The sequence below is a fragment of the Pseudorca crassidens genome, chromosome 4 (assembly GCF_039906515.1).
Source record: "Pseudorca crassidens isolate mPseCra1 chromosome 4, mPseCra1.hap1, whole genome shotgun sequence".
Classification (NCBI taxonomy): domain Eukaryota; kingdom Metazoa; phylum Chordata; class Mammalia; order Artiodactyla; family Delphinidae; genus Pseudorca; species Pseudorca crassidens.
Window position 1 is genome coordinate 111,809,098 of NC_090299.1, and position 19,787 is coordinate 111,828,884.

At 35.4% G+C, this 19,787-nt stretch overlaps 1 protein-coding gene across 3 annotated transcripts in view; it reads right to left on the bottom strand.

Moving 5' to 3' along the window:
* The window catches only part of ANTXR2 (ANTXR cell adhesion molecule 2), a 163,700-nt gene that overhangs the window by 15,288 nt on the left and 128,625 nt on the right, over nt 1–19,787 (bottom strand). Inside the window, exon 17 of one of the 3 annotated variants that reach the window (XM_067736357.1) lies at nt 9,853–9,939. The exons of 1 other annotated variant lie outside the window; for it this stretch is intronic. In XM_067736357.1, coding sequence (XP_067592458.1) covers nt 9,889–9,939 — 51 coding nt within the window. In that variant the 3' untranslated portion in view covers nt 9,853–9,888. Of the gene's footprint in view, nt 1–9,852; nt 9,940–15,981; nt 16,108–19,787 lie in introns of those variants that run through there. One more of the 3 variants, XM_067736359.1, reaches the window with a different exon arrangement.

Here is a 19,787-nt window from a genome sequence, read left to right on the forward strand (position 1 = left end):
AAAACATGTTGATGAATTCAGCCTTCACATGATTTCATTAGCTATCTCTACTCAAAAGTATTCACAGCTCTTTGGGTCATTTGTCAGAGAGCTAAATTCCCAGCTAATTTGAGACTAAGTCCAATCATTTAACAGCCTCTTTCAAAGAAAAACAAATATTAAAAACTTCACTTTAAGTTTTAAAATTAATACTTGATGGATAATACCAATTAAAAATACCTTAAAGAAATGTACAGTTTTTAAAGCTTCATTTTGAAGGGTAATTATAGATAACTTTCTAGATTATAAATGAAAAAATTTTATTAAAAATCTACCTAATGCTTTATCTGGAAAATTAGTTACTGTGATGCTGTTTTCTTTCAGCACAGCAAGTATTTAGTGAACTCATTCCAGGCATTCAGTCCTAATGGAAGACGTACATATGTATTCAACTTTTGCACAACAAATTTATGCTTTAGGTATTTTTATTACATTTGGTAAAACCAATTTTAAACAATTGCTGAACTCATTTTTATATTTAATAATGACATACAAATCCCCAAAGTCAGGATTTCATTTTGAGTATTTATTACAGACTAATATTTAGATGTATGATATCAGATGATATATGCTTTTCTATAACACATAAGTAATGTGGATTAAAATTCTTCACATTACACTTCTACATTCTAAACTGCTAGAGCAGCAGGCAAATGATTACATTTACTGCTAAATTTATACCAAAGAGAACAAAACTTCAAGTAGCACCTTAAATCGTTTATACTAAAATTAGGCCAATAACAGCATGAAGATTATCCCTGCTTTTATGTGCACATGCAAGTCTGAACGTGCCTTTCACATATAGCCACAGGGATTTATATTGCAAAGATAGATGCCACTGTGACCCAGATGTCACTTCACTTATCAATGAGTATACGATGGCACTTAATGGGAATCCCTTGCTTTTCACACTCTGAAAAGAAACTAAACATGAATTTTGTCCCTTGACCAATACAGACATTCCTAGCCTAAATAACATCTCAACTAACAAGACTGACTCTTAAAATAATTGAGGTAATATTAAACCATCTCTAGAGAAATAATCTCCCTCAAATGGAAAGTATAAACTTTCAAAGTTTAAACATTTATACACAGATAAGTATATAGATACATTCAAATAAGTAGACAAACATGATTGTGATAGTGTTTCAGAATACTAATTACTTATTCATGTGTAATAAGTTACCTCTATATACAAATGACAGTTTGCTTCTTTGGCCATAGAACTCAAAAATGCTGAAGAAATGTACATTTAAGAGTCAAACAATTAAAAATGATTGGATTTGATTATTTAATTTCCATTTGATTGTCTACATGTAATTATTCAACATAAATCCCAGATCCAGAAACTGGAGTTTAGGTCTATCTACAAGTCAGGTATTGGGTCTTGTGTTAGGGCAAATAGATGATTTACGGATGGATGGATATGTAGATAGGTAGATAGATATTGATAGACAAATAGATAAATAGATAGGAAGATATATAGATAGACAGATGTGAATATAGAAATAAATTTTCAGTTAGCTCAGAAAAACAAATTCTGATATTCAAAGACAAAATGATTTTCTAAATTAAAAATAATATAATTAGCCTAATATCCTACTACAAAATATAATTAGATTCAGATGATAGCAAAATTTGTTCAGCAGTATAACAAATCTTTTAATTTTTTTTAACAAAAAAAAATCTTAAGTATTTGTTTAAACTCTATTTTTTCCCCAGACTATTAGTTCCATGATCGTCTTTTTCATTACCATTTTGTAAATGCTTAGGACAGTGTTCACCCTACAGTTTGTGTTTAAACATATTTTCTGAATTAATGATAACTACTGGGTTTGAAATACTAAATTTGATCTATGCAGCTAACATCTCTCTAAAACATGTAATTGATATTGATAATAGATATTCATATGAATATTGAGATAGTTCAATCTAACTACACGATGATTAGTAAGCTATAAAATAAAAGACAGTGGTTCACTTGCCTACACATATAAACACAAAACTATAAAACTACACTTCAGTTTTTGCTAACTGACTTGTAATTAAGCAATAGTGGCAATTGTTCCAGGGCAAAAGTCTTCCTGGCTTATTTTGTGACATGGATATTCTAGCAGTCCTAGAGGTCTCCTTTCCTATATGTCAGCCCAATGCTAGGCATAATAGGGAAATGGCTGAACTGGAGGATAGAAGTGTTCTAAGCTGGAAAACAAGTAGGCATCAGGGAGGAACTGAACGTGATATCAATTTTAAATAGAGAGCAGATGGTAGGAAGTGAGGTCTGCTTCAGGCTTGAAACCTCCAACAGGCAGAGAAGATAAAAGTATGTATTCTGAGTCCATTATTATTCTTAGATCTAAATACAACACATGTTTGACAAGCAAGAAGTGGTCATTACGAGTAACCTAACCACATGTAAACATGTCATGAAGTACTGAAATATTAAATCAGTGCCCAATTAATTAATTGATTTTGTGGGTGTTTATTTTCCTTTATGACTCTGTTATTCCCTGTCAAAGAAATCAGTATTTGAAGAAACATGGTGTTTCTTCACACAAGTGGCATACCACTTACTATCTCTACGTGTGTCAATAAAAATTCCAGAGACCAAGTTATGTATCAGGAGGAATTATTCTATATTTTCTGATTACTAACATTATTAGATTTGAAAACAATACAGCACAATTCATGCAGATTTCCCAAAACACATATTTTTAAAACCCTCTTAAAATTGATGACACTTGCTGACAAATGTGAAAGATTAATATTTAGTGGATACTGAACTCTTTATCAACAAGTAGAGATTTGGGCTTGAAAAGAATGAAAACATTCTTTAAAAGAATAAAATATGACTTGATAAATCAATTTCAGTTACTACTTATTTAAAATTAATGAGAAAGTCTTTAATCTACAATGCATTATTGGAGTTGTTCTTCTGTTGGTAAGAGATTATTAGAAAAGTATTCATTCTATGGCAGGACTGGTAAACAGAACATTCTTCAGAGTCAGGAACGTGAAAGGAAAAGGCAAGAAACTGCCTTTTGCAACTGCAAAAAATCTAGTGTTCATAAAGCTTGTTTTCTTTAAGTTCAGTCTCTGTCACACTTTTAAAATATGACAATGAAAATTCAATGCCAAAACCTTGCCACTGGAAAATGTCTCTTTAACTGAAACAAAAGAGAGGCGCTGGTAGTCATGCATCTGTACAACAGCACAATGAAAGCTGTGCTGAGCTGTCATACTCTAACCTACCATCCCACCGTCACAGATAGAAAGCCTATGTGAGATGACAATGTAATGTGTGGTTTGAATGGCATCCCTGAGAAAAATCCAACTGCAGCAGCACATTTTTAGATTTAAATGAGGAAGATGGGTCATTCTAAATATATATCATTGTATTTTTTCTTCAAAGTCAACACCTATCTTTAGAACTTAGAGAAGACGGACTGAATGAAATATGCTGTATTGGCAAACCCCAAACCTGGACAATCATATCAGCATTTTTATTCAGTCTCTACTGACAACATCAATGTACCTTGCAAAAAGAAAGCCAGATGTTCCTCCTATATGGTGCTATTAAAAGTCTGTTTTACAGACTTAAATTATATTCACTGTTTCTCTTTTTTTCTAAATGATGATGGCATTGAAGCCTTTGATAATGAAGAAAACATATTTTTATGTGGGTTTTTGGTACTTCTAGCTTTAAATATACAACTTAACATATGTTTAAGACAGAGCATATGGAAATAAGAAAAAAGCAAATCCGAAATCCAGGCACAAATTTTACTTTATAGTAATTTCAAATCATACCAGTTATTGAGACTCAGAATCAACAAAAATATAATCTCTCTGCTATAATCATACTAACCTTCAAGACTTAGAATTTCCACAGTTGATAGCTCATTGTTCAGGTTCTACAAAATTCATCCCAGATTTTAAAAGGATTAGATCAAGAGAATCCTTCCCTTTGTGTGACTTGGGGTCATTTTCTTATTGAGCAATATTAAAAATAACATCTTTACAAATCAGCCACTGAATAAATTAATTAGCAGCAACCAGTGAGTACTACCAGTGTTAACAACTTCCATCTATCCACTTAACTGCATTATTACAGAGGTGATGTCCATGAACAAGTCAGTACTGAGCAAAGAAAAATTTAACATCCTTTAGCTGTTATCTAGACAAGAAATTTTAAAGCATTTTTCTTTGGTTGCTTTTCACTTTTATGAGAAAAAGACAAATTTTACCTAACAAAATGATCTTACAATTTACCACCAATCAGTGTGTTCTTAAACAATCACTTCAATGTCCTATGTTCTTTACCTTGGGAGAACTGCAGACTTAAAATTGATTCAAAATTATGGTTTTGGAAAACTTTCAAGATGGACAAAGGTCTGCTGAATTAACAATGATTGATATGTGTTGAATAAATCAACCAATATTTTGAAATGAGAATTTGAATACAATTTATTTAAGAATTAATAACTATTTATCATTCATATTTTCTTGTGCATGTTTTTGAGGGGATTTGGTTAACCAGAATATTTGTTACCAAAACATAGCAATCCCAATCATGTCTATTAAAAAAAAGTTTATTAAACCATGTCATCAATGAGCTAGGAGTGTGTCTAACTTGATGTCCGAAGGTTGTAGTTACAACCTTACCATTTTACAAACCACATGTCAACTTCCATCTAGAAGTTTTAGCTTATGTGGCTGCAAAGATGAGTGAGACTGTTGCCATACTAAAGCAAAAAGAGATTTGATTTTAAGCTTAGAAAGGAAAATGAGAATTTTTAAAGATCTGTAAAGACTTGCATGTGAAAGTAACAATTTTATTTTTAAAATATTTCAATTTCAGCAAATGTGGAGACAGCTAAACATAACATGTCTGTAGATATTTTTAAATGAACTAAGAAGTCCAACTGTGTTTCTTATATGGAAAAGCTGCTATGAGGTTACCATAACTTATAAGTCTTTTGTCTTTGTATTCTTAGGCTAAGCAAAATGCCTGAGTTGGAAGTACATACCACCTGTTTACAAACAGGAAAAAAATAAGTGGAAAAGTAGAAGCTTAAAAACAAAACTGTCATTATCCCACTTCACACCTCTTAGGATAGCTATTATCAAACAAACAGAAAATAGCAAGAGTTGGCAAGGAGGTAGAGAAATTGGAATCCTCATGCATTGCTGAGGGATATGTAAAATGGTGCACTGTGGAAGATAGTATGGCAGTTCCTTTAAAAATTAAAGATAGAATGATCATATGGATCCACTGCATATATACCCAAAAGAATTGATGGTAGAGCGTCAAAGAGATATTTGTACACCCATGTTGACAGCAGCACTATTCACAATAGCCAAAAGGTAGAAACAACCCAAATGTCCATCCACAGACGAATGAATAAACAAATATGGTATATACATACAGTGGAATATTACTCAGGCTGAAAAAGAATGATATTTTGATACAAGCTACAATATGCATGAACCTTAAAAACACTTTGCTAAGTGAAATAAGACTGACAAAAAAGGACAAGTATTGTATGATTCCACTTTTATGTGGTACCTAAAATAGTCAAATTCATGGAGACAGAAGAAGAAGTAATGGTTACCAGAGGCTAGAGGGAAGGGAGAATGGGGAATTATTGTTTAATAGGTACACAGTTTCAGTCTGGAGTGTTGAATAAGTTCTGGAGATGAACAGTGGTGATGGCTACACAACAGTGTCAATGTACTTCATGGTACTGAATTTTACACCTAAAAATGGTTAAAACTGTAAATCTTATGTTATACATATTTACCATAATAAATAATTATTATTTACAAGATTTAAAAATCAACTGAATTATTACCATAATTTATAGATTATAGTGATAGATGAATTCAAGATATAAAAAAAATCAAAAAGTTCTCATAGACCAGTAATAATTGTTAGGAATATTATGGAAGATATGTTTAAATAAAAATATTTATTAATTTACTTTAAAATATATAACAGACTTTTATTATACATTACTAATATGTGGTTATCTATGTATATATTTATCATAATTATTTTATCTGTCATGATAGTCAATTCATTTTAATGATAGCATGAAAAAAATAATTATTGCTTAGTATTTTTGCAAGACATATAGCCAAGAAAATATCTGACATTTCAAAAGTTAACTCAGGGCTTCCCTGGTGGCGCAGTGGTTGAGAGTCCGCCTGCCAATGCAGGGGGCATGGGTTTGTGTCCCGGTCCGGGAAGATCCCACATGCCGCGGAGCGGCTGGGCCCATGAGCCATGGCCGCTGAGCCTGCGCGTCCAGAGCCTGCGCTCTGCAACGGGAGAGGCCACAACAGTGAGAGGCCCGCGTACCACAAAAAAAAAAAAAAAAAAAAAAAGTTAACTCAAATTGAATTATATATATATTACTATCTGAATCCCTGTAGAGTGCTAACAAAGTCTTGACTATATGCAATAGTTGGGAATAAGTAATTCAGAGTGGAACAATTATCCTGGTAATTGAGACTGGGAGACAAAGGTGCTGCTGGTTTTCCCCCAGCCTCTGTTCTGTTTCCTCAGCCATTCAAGTTGGCCCTTCTCCCCTATTTGCCTACCATCTGGTGGACATAGGTGACAACCATTGGGCTCACAGACTCAGCCATCAAAGACAAAAATGTAAAGATTCTAACTGTTAATGAAAGAATAAAAGTTTTCGTTAGTTGTCCTTCACGTTGCTGCCACCACTAGTTTCTCCAAATGAGACAGGACCCAGTGCCTAGGACCGGAGCAACTACTATGGCATTTCTTTCTCCTAGTGCTAACTTGGCAATACCACTGTGATTCTGAAGACCTTTCCAAACTGATACATGGTTCAATATACATAAAATAGTAAAGCAGAGAAACCAGTTACAGTCACTTTTAAAAGTATAATTTGAACCATAACCAACTATATTCCACATGAATACAACCAATAGTTTTCTGACAACAACAGCTATGAGAATTATGACTAACCATTATACAATTTAGTCCTTATTTACCAAGTGCTTTTCTACGGACTTTGTAAGCACTGGGGTTATTTAATCATCTCTCCGATGCGGCAGGTATTAATATCCTGAATTTATAGATGAGGAAACTGATGCTTGGAGAAGGCAAATCCTTTACTTTAAAGTTCATTGCAAGTAAACAGCAGCTCCAGACCCAGGAGAGTCAACCTCTAACACCCATAATCATCACCACTAAAGCACTAATAAAATTCTGTATTTTGTATATATGTATAGATCTTTTAAAATTACATTAGAGATGATGAAATATTACTGGATGGGAATATAGGGAAAATGCCTACATTTATGAAACTTAAATCCAGTGAGAATTCAGAAATTAAATACCTTATAAATTAAATCTGAAGAACGTTATGAAAAGAATTATAAAATTTTCAAAAGGAACTTATATGAGAGAGACCTTACATATTTATGACCATAGAAAATGAACTCAGATCTTTAGCACCTGCACAATACAAACTAGTATGTAAGGATAGGTGTGGATCAACTACATTAAATCCTAAAGCTTTACCTACTTTCCGTTTAGGATGGAACTCTTTTCAATAACATACTCACATTTCTATCTTCCTACACTGAGTTATCTGCCCATGTTCTCATATCCAAGACAAAGCTTCGTAATGATGAATATCGATGATTATACCAGAAGGTAGTCCAGCAATGTCCTTAGGGCATTTTGGGGAATGTGAAGCTGCTTTTTCTTACATTAAACAACTCCGATTGCAGTGTTTGAGTCTTGTGTCCATCAGTTTTCTCATTCTCTTCCTTGCAACTCCTTCCTCTCATTACTGTGATATATCCACCTTTTGCAGCCCCTGCCCCCAATTCTACTGTACTGCTTCTAATTTGCCACAAGTATGGAAACCAGATAACCAAGTCCACTGAAAGTAGGTATAAGGTAAAAACAGATAATAGTGTAAATGAGCTGGGACTCTTCCACATCTATTTTTACTAATCAGAGAATTATTTTTATCTATTTATTTCCATTTACAGCTCTAAAGTGTGTTTTAGGCATGAAAGTTGCTGATCTATTTTGCAATACCATATAGTTTAAAATGATATACTCTCAGAAAGATTCTACAGAATAAATTCAGTACACTGATTATATGTTCCATACTTTTCCTACATATCACTGTAATATTCTTAAGTCTCGATTTCAACACATTTACCAAAATAGAGTTCAATTCAAGCAGTCTACCAAATCTAATCAACAAAACCAAACTTATATTCTCTGTCATAGAAGAAGTGCTCATATATTCAAATTGTACATAATTTTTCTCAACTTGAAAATTTTGCAAATGTGCTTTTTTGTATTTTCTTATTTAAATACTTGGTTTTAACCTTGTTTGCATATCACAGGCTGAAAGTAAATAGCTTTTATATATATATATATATATATATATATATATATTTAAGAGAAAGCAAATGAGTAGACTTAACTTTATAAGGGTTGAAGTCAGGGACACCAGCTGCGAATATTTTATCCTTTCCTAAATTGCACTTGTGCCAACAGTGAGTAGAATAAATCCTCTAGGATCTCTCTCATTCTCCCTCTCTTTCTTTCACTTTTACTCGCTCTCTCTCTCTCTCTCTCTCTCTCTCCACTTTCAGATAAATGCCAGTCATTTGGCCAGGGCTCACTCACAGAAGGTACAGCAGGCGCAGATGGTACTAATGCATAAATGTAATCTAGCAAAAGAATGCCAACGCCAACCCAGAAAAGGTTCCAAATAACTGCAGTGCACTTACAGGAAGTCTGTGATTGGCAAGGTTAAAGCTGCAACTGTAAGAGCTTACTATTTGTTCCCAGATCAACATTAGATATTCTTGAACAAACGAGCATATTTAATTTGTTTTATTTGCCACAAATGTATTAATTTAGATGGTATTTAGATAAGTGATATATCTTTAGAAATAACACTAAATGAGGATAATCTAATTCCTGCAACTGTCTGAATGCATTCACAATTCACGTGCATCTGAGTATCTGTAGCCTCTTTCCAGCCATTCTCTATTTCCTTACATCATTTTGTCTTCTTTATAGCTCTTGCTACCTGAAATTATCGTGTGCCTATTAACATACAAAAATATGCCTCCCCTATTTACTCTCATTCATACCACTCTTCAAAGAACTTCACATTTCATAGTTATTTTAAATATTTGTTTTCTGTCTCCTGAGCTAAACTCCACCAGAAGAGAGACTTGACCTATCTCGTTCACTTGTCTCAGTGCAAAGTAGTAAACTGTTGACCGAATGAATATCAAAGAAGAAAGGAGTGAATAAAGGCACTCATGTGTAACGTGTGGTTACACATTAAATAACAGTATTCCGATATCCATTCAAACTTTTTGTAAACTGCTGGTATAATGTTACTTTGACCATAGTTTATCTCTCTTTTTTTTTTTTAAGACCAAATCATATCACCATACTGTAAATTTAAAATGCTCACAAAATATCCATTATTTGGTAAATTAACTAAGGCCTTCAATATTCATACTTGGGTAAATTTTAAATATGAGCAAAACATTAATAAAATTAACTGTGTTTAGTAATCACACCTATGCCTTACCCTAGAGTTAAGTGATTTTTTTGTTTTTGTTTTTGCGGTACGCGGGCCTCTCACTGTTGTGGCCTCTCCCGTGGCGGAGCACAGGCTCCAGACGCGCAGGCTCGGCGGCCATGGCTCACGGGCCCAGCCGTTCCGCAGCATGTGGGATCTTCCCGGACCGGGGCACGAGCCCGTGTCCCCTGCATCGGCAGGCGGACTCTCAACCACTGCGCCACCAGGGAAGCCCCTAGAGTTAAGTTTGTTTCATGAAAAGTGCCACCAAGAAGAGAAGAAGGTCTTCAGCCTAGAGGAAGCAGGAAGATTAGTGAAGGAGGCATTCCAGGAGGGTCGCAACAGCAGTACAGAAAGAATTTCTTCGTATAATTATTTAATGGCTCACAACAATTCTTAATAAAAGAGTGGTGCATTTTCCTTGGCAAAAGATATTCCTTCCTAGTTCTTCATTATAAACCTATTTATTTTCTCCTCAAAAATACCCAGCTTGGAATAAAAGTAATCATTGCTGCATTAGTTATAATGCTACCCTTCCCACCATGAAAAATTATTAAATATCCAAACACAGGGATTCCTACACTGACCACAGTAAAATGCTTAGTAAAATGTTATGTGAATGTTAGCATATAAACTATGTAACAATATAAAAAACAATAATGATACAATTTTAAAGCAGGGCAGAAATTAGTATTTATATAGTGTGAGTTCATCTATATTTAAAAAAACAAGTTCAGAAAAATTTGAGGTAATATTGGGTTGGCCAAAAAGTTCGTTTGGGTTTTTTCCACACTATCTTGTGAAAACCCAGATGAACTTCTTGGCCAACCCAATACTTTCTTCAATAGCTTTGGTTTGTGTGATACATATAAGAAGATACTTTTTTCTTCTCTGTCCTGAAACTTTTACAATTTTTGTTTAATAAGTATGTTTGTTTTATAACAAAGAGTTAAAAGAAAACTTTACCGCCTTAGTTATTTACATATTTTATCCCACCGTATTCCACACACACACACACACACACACACACCCACAAATTAAAGTTAACTTTTTCTAAATTGTAATCTTACTATTGAATCAAATTACCTAAAGAAACTAAATAGCTGTTAATATTGAGTTTTCTCTCAGATATGAACTGTGGCACATGAAAAGTGTGTTATGAAAAAACAGTAAAACAGAATTTCTGTGACAAATAGTATCAGTAAATGACTGTCAATGCTTTTGAATAAGATGAAAGGAGCATGTAGTCTCTTTCCAACTTTGAAAACCAAATCTACCATTTGAGTCATTTGACTTGGAGCAATGTATCTTTTCCACTTTATTTTCCCATTTATAAACTGTGGACAACGTCACAGCTTCACGGAGTCAGTGGGAGGACCATGAACATGCCCAGGAAGTCCAATGCCTCACACATGATGGACACTAATAAGTGCCATGTGTTCCTACCACTGTTTCTGTCTAACACACATGAACTGGCAAATACTCTGGTGTATAGGATTGTTTTAAATAAAACTTCAGAGCAGATACTGGAGCCAAAAAAAAAAAAAAAGCCTCCATTAGTCAAGTTCCAAACCAAAGAAATATCTATCTATTCAGTGGTTCTTTCATGAAAGAGACATAGTCATCAGAGTGAGATCTTGTGTGCTTTCAGAGGATTGACCCCGGACATTCTATTTAGAAAACAACAAAATAGTGCTGGCCATTGCTAAGAATGACAGGTTTGTAACATGCTCCTAAAATTAAAATGCATGCCCTCCACCAACGTGGAGAGATTAAAAACTGTATGTCCTTTTTTTTTTTTTTAAAAAAAAAAAAGGCACTGCATTTGTCAATCAAAACAAGCACCCTTTCCTTAAGACTCAGCTTGGCAGCACAAAGTGGGCTGGATTTCAGGGACTGCCCCCATTAGTCCCTCGGTTTCCACCTTTATGCAGAACATAATTTACTCAACTAGGAACAGCAGTCCTGAAATTATACATAACCTGTGGTGGCACATCACGGATCACAAATGTAAAAATGAAGTAGTGACAAGGAGTTGGGGGGCACATTGTCTAGGGAGAAATACTGAACACGAAAGGAGAAGCTCAAAGGCCAGCTGGACTGGAAAAAAGGGAACCTAAAACTGGGGGAAATGCCAGAAGGAGCAGCAACTTGGGTGAAAGCTGGGTCAAACACGAATATGAGGAAGCAAAGTAGAAACCAAAGAGCAAGACAGCACATTGACATGTATGCTTAGGTGCCTAAGGTATGTGACATCAAGTGGGAAGAAAGTCTTATTTCTCCTGGCTGCAAAATGTAATGTGATGTGAAGAAAGTTTAAGATGTTTACAATTCAATCAAAGGACAGGAATCTAAGGTGACTTAGAATGAGAATGCTGTGCCCAACTGTGTGTACACTGGCTACTTGTTTTTGGAAGGAGCATTTACTATTTCACGTTCACTGCATTAATATGTAGTGCATTTCTATTGCTGTCTAGCTATTGTAGAGCCATGTTGAAGAGTGACATTTGAGTTAATGTACTCTCAGGAGATGACTTAGCTTCCAGTAGGATATATCTTCTTAAATGATAAATTCCTGTTCGGAGAAATAAGCACCAAAAACTCTGATCCCATTCTAAAGTTGTAAGAAAATAGGATTTATCAGGATTTGACATATGTACAACCTGATTACAGGTCACACATTCTAATATTAAGATGCTATTCATAGTCCTAAATGTAGGGAGTGACCACATCATTGCCAGTATCACTATGATGCTTCTCTTTAAAGGAGTTCAGTTGTTTGTCTTTCTTTCTTTCTTTCTTTCTCTCTTTCTTTCTTTCTTTCTTTCTTTCTTTCTTTCTTTCTTTCTTTCTTTCTTTTCTTTCTTTCTTTCCCTTCCTTCCTTCCTTCCTTCCTTCCTTCCTTCCTTCCTTCCTTTTTTTCTTTCTTTCTTTCTTTCTTTCTTTCTTTTTTTGGCTGAGTCCTGCTACATGCAGGATCTTAGTTCCCCAACCAAGGATCGAACCCGTGCCCCCTGCATTGGGAGCATTGAGTCTTAACCACTGGACTGCCAGGGAAGTCCCAGGAGTTCAGTTGTTTCAATCATAGCTCTTAAAAAAGTACTACAAATGACCTAGTTATTTAGTTGTAGGTGCATTCTTTTTCACTGGATTTTTAATCAATCTCTATTCAGATACATTTTTAAATGACACAATGCTATTTAACTGTTATTTTCAGATCTTCTGTCATCAAACCTTGGCTATTCTCTTTCAAAACTCTTACCATTCTCTTTCCTAAATCAGCACTATAATTGGAAGCATTGCATTCAACCCTCCCTATCCACAATTCCGTATCTGTGGGTTCTGCATTGGCAAATTCAACCAACCTCAGATTGAAAATACTCGAAAAAAATTCCAGGAAGTTCCAGAAAGCACATTTACATTGTATTAGGTATAATAAGGAATCTAAAGATGATTTAAAATATGCAGGAAGATGTGTGTAGGCTATATGCAAATACTACTACCATTTTACATAAGGGACTTGAGCATCTGCAGATTTTGGTATCTGCAGGCAGGGTGCGGGTGTGTTCTGGAACCAGTCCTCTGTGGATAACAGATACCAAGGGATAAATGTACTTTAAAATCCTGCTTAGAGGATTCCCACACAAGAAGTTTCCCCCTTAATCACACATCTAAAATCTAAACGAACAGCCAAAATGTTCTCACATTTTTCTAATTCTATCAAAGTTTCTTTTCCTTTTAAGATAATTTATTTCCTCATAAAAGTTCAGGCATAATTGCTGATGGAAGGAAATAGTGAAATATTTCAACAGTATTCAAGTTGGTCTCAGGGATTGGAGAACGATGCAAAAGAAATAAAAATCTCTTATTAAACCTAAAAGATATTGAAGGAGAAAAAAACTAACACATGAAACAATCAGAAAGCAATTAATTTAAAAATTATTGCACAATATTTAAAATAATTCACTTTAAGCTCCGGCCATTTATTACACTCTGGATTATAATGACTTTTGCACTTATAATCATTCCTACCTAGTACTACACAAGAATAAGAACTATTTTTATATTTTCTATTTTTCTATTTCTTGCACAACTCTAGACACAAAGTCAGCAAGTAAGGAATAATTTCACTTTGCACTCATTCAATCACTTGGAAGCATTTCTCATTTTAATCTTTGTTAGAAAGAAGGAAAAATGTATTAGTGATAATTATTTTTGCTTTATTCTTGAGATTAATGAATGAATGAGCCCTAATTTTATACAGCTTAAAAACACCCATACATTTAATTAATCTTTTAATTCAGTTATAAAGAATGGGAATCACTCACTATAGTCTCAACAGTAGCATTAAGAAAACTAAGTGCCCATTTCAGTTTCTTAATGAGGCAATCACCAGTAATAGGAAAACCTCAAAAGATTCAGATTTGGCTCAAAAATTCCTTGAAAACCAATCTCATATAACCATCTAAAATAGCACAAAACAAGGCAGAAGGGCCTCCCCGGTGGCGCAGTGGTTGAGAGTCCGCCTGCCGATGCAGGGGACACGGGTTCGTGCCCCGGTCTGGGAGGATCCCACATACTGCGGAGCGGCGGGGCCTGTGAGCCATGGTCGCTGAGCCTGCGCGTCCGGAGCCTGTGCTCCACAATGGGAGGGGCCACAACAGTGAGAGGCCCGCGTACCGCAAAAAAAAAAAAAAAGAAAACAAGGCAGAAGAAGAAATTCTCTGGAAGATTGTTTGCAATATCCATAAAAGTTTAGGCTAGGGCAGCCAGTTTCTGATTATATGCCTTTGGATGTATGTTTATTGAAATTCTTACTATAGTATATTTGCAGAAAATTGTCTATCTGCAAGTGACTTTTCTGCCACTCACTTGGGCCACTTTTTTGCAACTCTAATTTGCAACTCATATCTACCCTGATAGAGATACTGCCTGGATTGTGCCATTCTCAAACAACAGATTTCTGTTTCATTATCTAAACCACAAATAAAGAAATCATCAAATGCTGTGTCACTGACAAAGTACACCTTGAGCAATTAAGTGCAGCAATTAAGCAATTAACATGGAGCCAATTATTTGTACTGAACATCAACCATGCTACCTAGCACTGTGCTGGTGTCTTTAAAGCACCCTAATATTTTTGTTTTTGTTTTTGCGGTACGCGGGCCCCTCACTGTTGTGGCCTCTCCCGTGGCGGAGCACAGGCTCTGGACGCGCAGGCTCAGCGGCCATGGCTCACGGGCCCAGCTGCTCCACAGCATATGGGATCTTCCCAGACAGGGGCGCGTACCCGTGTCCCCTGCATCGGTAGGCGGACTCTCAACCACTGCGCCACCAGGGAAGCCCTGAAGCACCCTAATATTTTTGAATACTTCATTGCTTTTCAGTGAAAACAAGAAATGATATTTTGACACCTGGTTACTATTTTATTCTAGTTTTTACTAATAAATGACTACCTTATCCATTCCTTTTTTTTTTAGGAATTTGCTATTTCAACTCTTTGCAAAGCTTTCATGAGGTTGATTATAAACATTACTACCGCCCATTTAGACAGAGATGGTCAGAAGGAAAGAACACTGAACGAAATGGCAAGTTCTCTTGCTAAGTCTGAAGGCAGAGTGTCATTCACTTCTGAGTTTTAATCAAGTTAATTAAAACCTGCTAGAGGCTGGGAAAGCCTAACCTCACCAGTAGTGCTACTCATACAAATTACAGAATATTTTACTCCGGAGGATATCTTTGTGAGCTGCAGAACAGCAACGTAAAAGCAGGAAAGAGAAGAGAGCTCTACGATTCAAGCCCATTAAGTGTATCCAAAATGCTTCTGCAGTTTCATGCCAAGCTCTCTATACGCAGTTCAGTCCCTATAGAAAAATTTGAATAATGCTGAAAAAGAAGTACATTACCTTAAGTATTGCTACTTTGTTATCCATGGCGGTTAATGTATTGTATTATATATAGGAATCATTACTACTGTTATACTCATTAAAACCACTAAATCACACGACCATTTTAAACTGCTGCAGTAGGAAAAAAAGGTTCAGATTTTTACGGTATTGTATTCTGGCACCACACCAAAAAAATGATGTACTGTACTACTTAGGAGAAAAAAAAACGTGAATATGAGTTCTTGTACTTAAGTGTATATTTCTAATTTGTGTGACAAATAAAAGGTATTTCTTTCAGACTTCAGAATTTTAAAAAAGCCCTACGATATGTCTGTCACAATATAGAAGCTAGCCATTGGCCTAAGCTGTAGCCTGCACGGTTGTTATACATATATTCCTGAGTTTAGTACAACATGCTTTGTGTTGGCAATTTTAATTTCAATAGTCTATTAATCTTTTAAATACATTAAGCATGTCCACCCCTGCTGCCAGAGTCTCCTGCCCCTTTGATTCTCCTTCCTTCTTAGCCGAGTGTTTTCTCCCTAGGGCTTGAGGTTGCAGTAGAGTGATTCCTGCCAATAGGAAGGTAAAGAAGTTTAGTTAAAATTACAGAGTTGTTTTGTAATTGCCTAGTAACACCACTATTTTCTATTCTTAAACTTGGTAAAATCAAGCATAAGTGTTTTTCAAACAGATCATTGTTGTTTTTTCAAACATTACCCGAATTAATCTCATGAATTAAACTCATGAATCTGGGCTTAGTTTCAAGTGGCTTTGGTGGAGACAGACTTGTCCACACTAGGGCTACTTCAATGATGAGTGTGAGGTTCCCTCAGCCCTCCGCCACATTTCTCCTACAGAGAATCACCCACGGAAGGTAAAGGTGAGAAGGCAAATAGGTGGAGATTGAGAAGACAACTTAGTACGTTAAGTAATATGTACAAAAGTCCAATCTGGAAATTCCTTTTTTAGGAATATACCCCAAAGTTTCTTTATATAGTAGTAGTTAACCTCAAGATGGAATAACCATATTCCTCAAAATTCCCGTTGCAATTCCAGCTTCCAGATTTTTAAATCAATCATCATCCATCTTACATCATTTCTTTGGAATTAATGCACTGATTTCCCATGTACTGTTATTAATGGCTCAAATATTTGTTAACATTTATCAAGCATTTGCTCATGTATTAACTCATACAATCTTCACAAAAATGAAGCAGGGTATTTATATGACATAAAATAATGCCACAGAGGCAATTTTATGTTTTGTCTTAATAAACCTACCCTCCACAGATTTGAGATCCTCAATACAAGTTGAAACCAACATATTCAGTTTTCATTAGATCCATTTGCATTATGGCCATTCATATGGGCTTTGTGGTGCTCACTTGGCACTTCTCCAAAAGGTTTAGCCATCATACTTCTGATAGAAGGAGAATGGGTGAAGGAGCCCCATGCAGTCATAAAAGATCTGAATTACACAAACTAGAGCCTAATTTAAATTTATTCTCTCCTAGAGCAGAATATATAAAGTGGTAAAATGTAGAGTGAGGAGGAAACTGAGAAGCAGAGATTACTAACTTTGGAAATATAATAAGTATATGATAGCAAATATTTATTAAAAACTTTCTGGGTTTCAATTACTGGGCTATGTGCTTTACTATCTCATTTAATCTTCAGTTACACTGTGTGGTAAGTGGTATTATAAAATAATTTTCTTTTTTAATATTAAAAAAAGGGGGTTTCCCTGGTGGCGAAGTGGTTGAGAGTCCGCCTGCCGATGCAGGGGACACGGGTTCGTGCCCCGGTCTGGAAAGATTCCGCATGCCGCGGAGCGGCTGGGCCCGTGAGCCATGGCCGCTGAGCCTGCGCATCCGGAGTCTGTGCTCCGCAACGGGAGAAGCCACAACAGTGAGAGGCCCGCGTACCGCAAAAGAAAAAAAAAAAGGAAAATGAGTTTTAGAGAGCCTAAGAATGTGCTTAAGGGCACAGAGTAAACAGTACAATCAGGAATGGAACCCAGGTATCATAAGTCAGTTAGGTCATGTGCCCCTGTGAACAGACTAAGATGAATATTTGTATGCAAAATGTTTATTGAGGAGTGCTTTCAGAAACAACCCCTATTTCTGTGAAGAGAGTAGGACTGGGCAAAGTGTGAATTTGTTTTGTGTTGCAATTTCAACAGAGGCCTCAACCAACTCCATGGGGATTTCTGGAGCTTCAAGTTGTCAAGCCCACATTCAGTCAGTCATCGAATGTGGGTTGCCCTATTCTGTTCCCATGGAAACTTCAGAGGAAATACAGCTTTCCTACAGTTCTCACGAACTGTCCAAAATTTGAAAAAGAAGAATGACATAGGTAGTAAGCACAAAACCCTCCCTGTTTTTGTTTTTTAATTAATTGAAGGCATGTACTTTTTTAGGATGATTAATGCTACCTGAAGATCTATACCAGATAGTTTATGTCCTATCAACTAAAGTCCTATCCTAACACCTTAGGATTTAGATATCATATACAAGAAAAAGGGCACAATGCTTTACCTCTTTTCTCAGTAAAGTGAAAATTTATATACTCACATAGATAATATTCCAAATTGCTATGAGCCTCTTCTATATGTAAGATGCCTACTTCTTCTGCCAGAAACAAATGGGAACCAACTATAACAACTGAATTGTAATCCCTACTTCTCAGCCCGATGGGGCTGTCTTAAGACCACTAAGAACAGCTATCCTAGGGTTAAGCAGTTCTTCCAATTAGAATTGTTCTCCTCTCTCCAAATTTCAGGCTAAGTGGATTATTCGCATTTGTCTTATTTTTCTTAATTTTATTTTAAAAATTTTATTGAAGTATAGTCCACGTATAATATTATATAAGTTACAGGTGTGCACAATACAGTGATTCACAGTTTTTAAAGGTTATACTCCCTTTACAGTTATTATAAAATGTTGGCTCTATTCCCCATGTTGTACAATATATCCTTGTACCTTATTTATTTTATACATAGTAGTTTGTACCTCTTAATCCCCTACCCCTATATTGCCCCTTCCATCTCCCCACTGTAACCACTAGTTTGTTCTTTATATCTGTGAGTCTGCTTCTTTTTTGTTATATTAGCTAATTTGCTGTATTTTTTAGATTCCACATATAGGTGATATCATACAGGATTTGTCTTTCTCTGTCCGACTTATTTCACTTAGCATAATACCCCTCCAAGTCCATCCATGTTGCTGCAAAGGGCAAAATTTCATTCTTTTTTATGGCTGTGTAGTATTCCATTGTATATATATACCACATCTTCTTTATTCATTCATCTGTTGATGGACACTTAGGTCGCTTCCACACCTTGGCAATTGTAAACAATGCTTTTATGAACACAGGGGTGCATGTATCTTTTTTGAATTAGTTTTTGGTTTTTTTCAGATATATACCCAGGAGTGGAATTGCTGGGTCACATGGTAGTTCCATTTTCAGTTTTTTGAGAAACATCCATACTGTTCTTCACAGTGGCTGCACTAATTTACATCCCACCAACAGTGTACAAGGGTTCCCTTTTCTCTACATTCTCACCAACATTTGTTATTTGTGTACTTTTTGATGATAGCCATTCTGACAGGTGTGAAGTGATATCTCATTGTGGTTTTGATTTGCATTTCCCTGATGATTAGCAATGTTGAGTATCTATTCATGTGCCTGTTGGCCATCTGCATTTCCTCTTTGGAAAAATGTCTATTCAGTTCTTCTGCCCATTTTTAAATTGGAATGTCTGGTTTTTTTTTTTGATGTTGAGTTGTATGAGTTGCTTATATATGTTGGATATGAACCCCTTATTTGTCATATCATTTGCAAATATTTTCTCCCATTCAGTAGGCTTTTTCATTTTGTCGATGGTTCCCTTTGCTGTGCAAAAACTTTTAAATATAATTAGGCCCATTTGTTTATTTTGCTTTTATTTACTTTGCTTTAGGAGACAGATCCAAAAATATACTGCTATGGTTTATGTCAAAGAGTGTTCTATGTTTTCCTCTAGGAGTTCTATAGTTTCTGGTCTTACATTTAGGTCTTTAATCCATTTTGAGTTTATTTTCTTGCACATGGCGTTAGAGAATCTTCTAATTTCCTTCTTTTACATGTGGCTGTCCACATTTGTCTTGTTTTAAACTAGCATATGTAAATAGGGAAGAGAGTGCTCATAAGCAAAATATGAAATTGGAAGAAGAAATAATAATTATGTTGCTCTGCATTGCTACCTCTT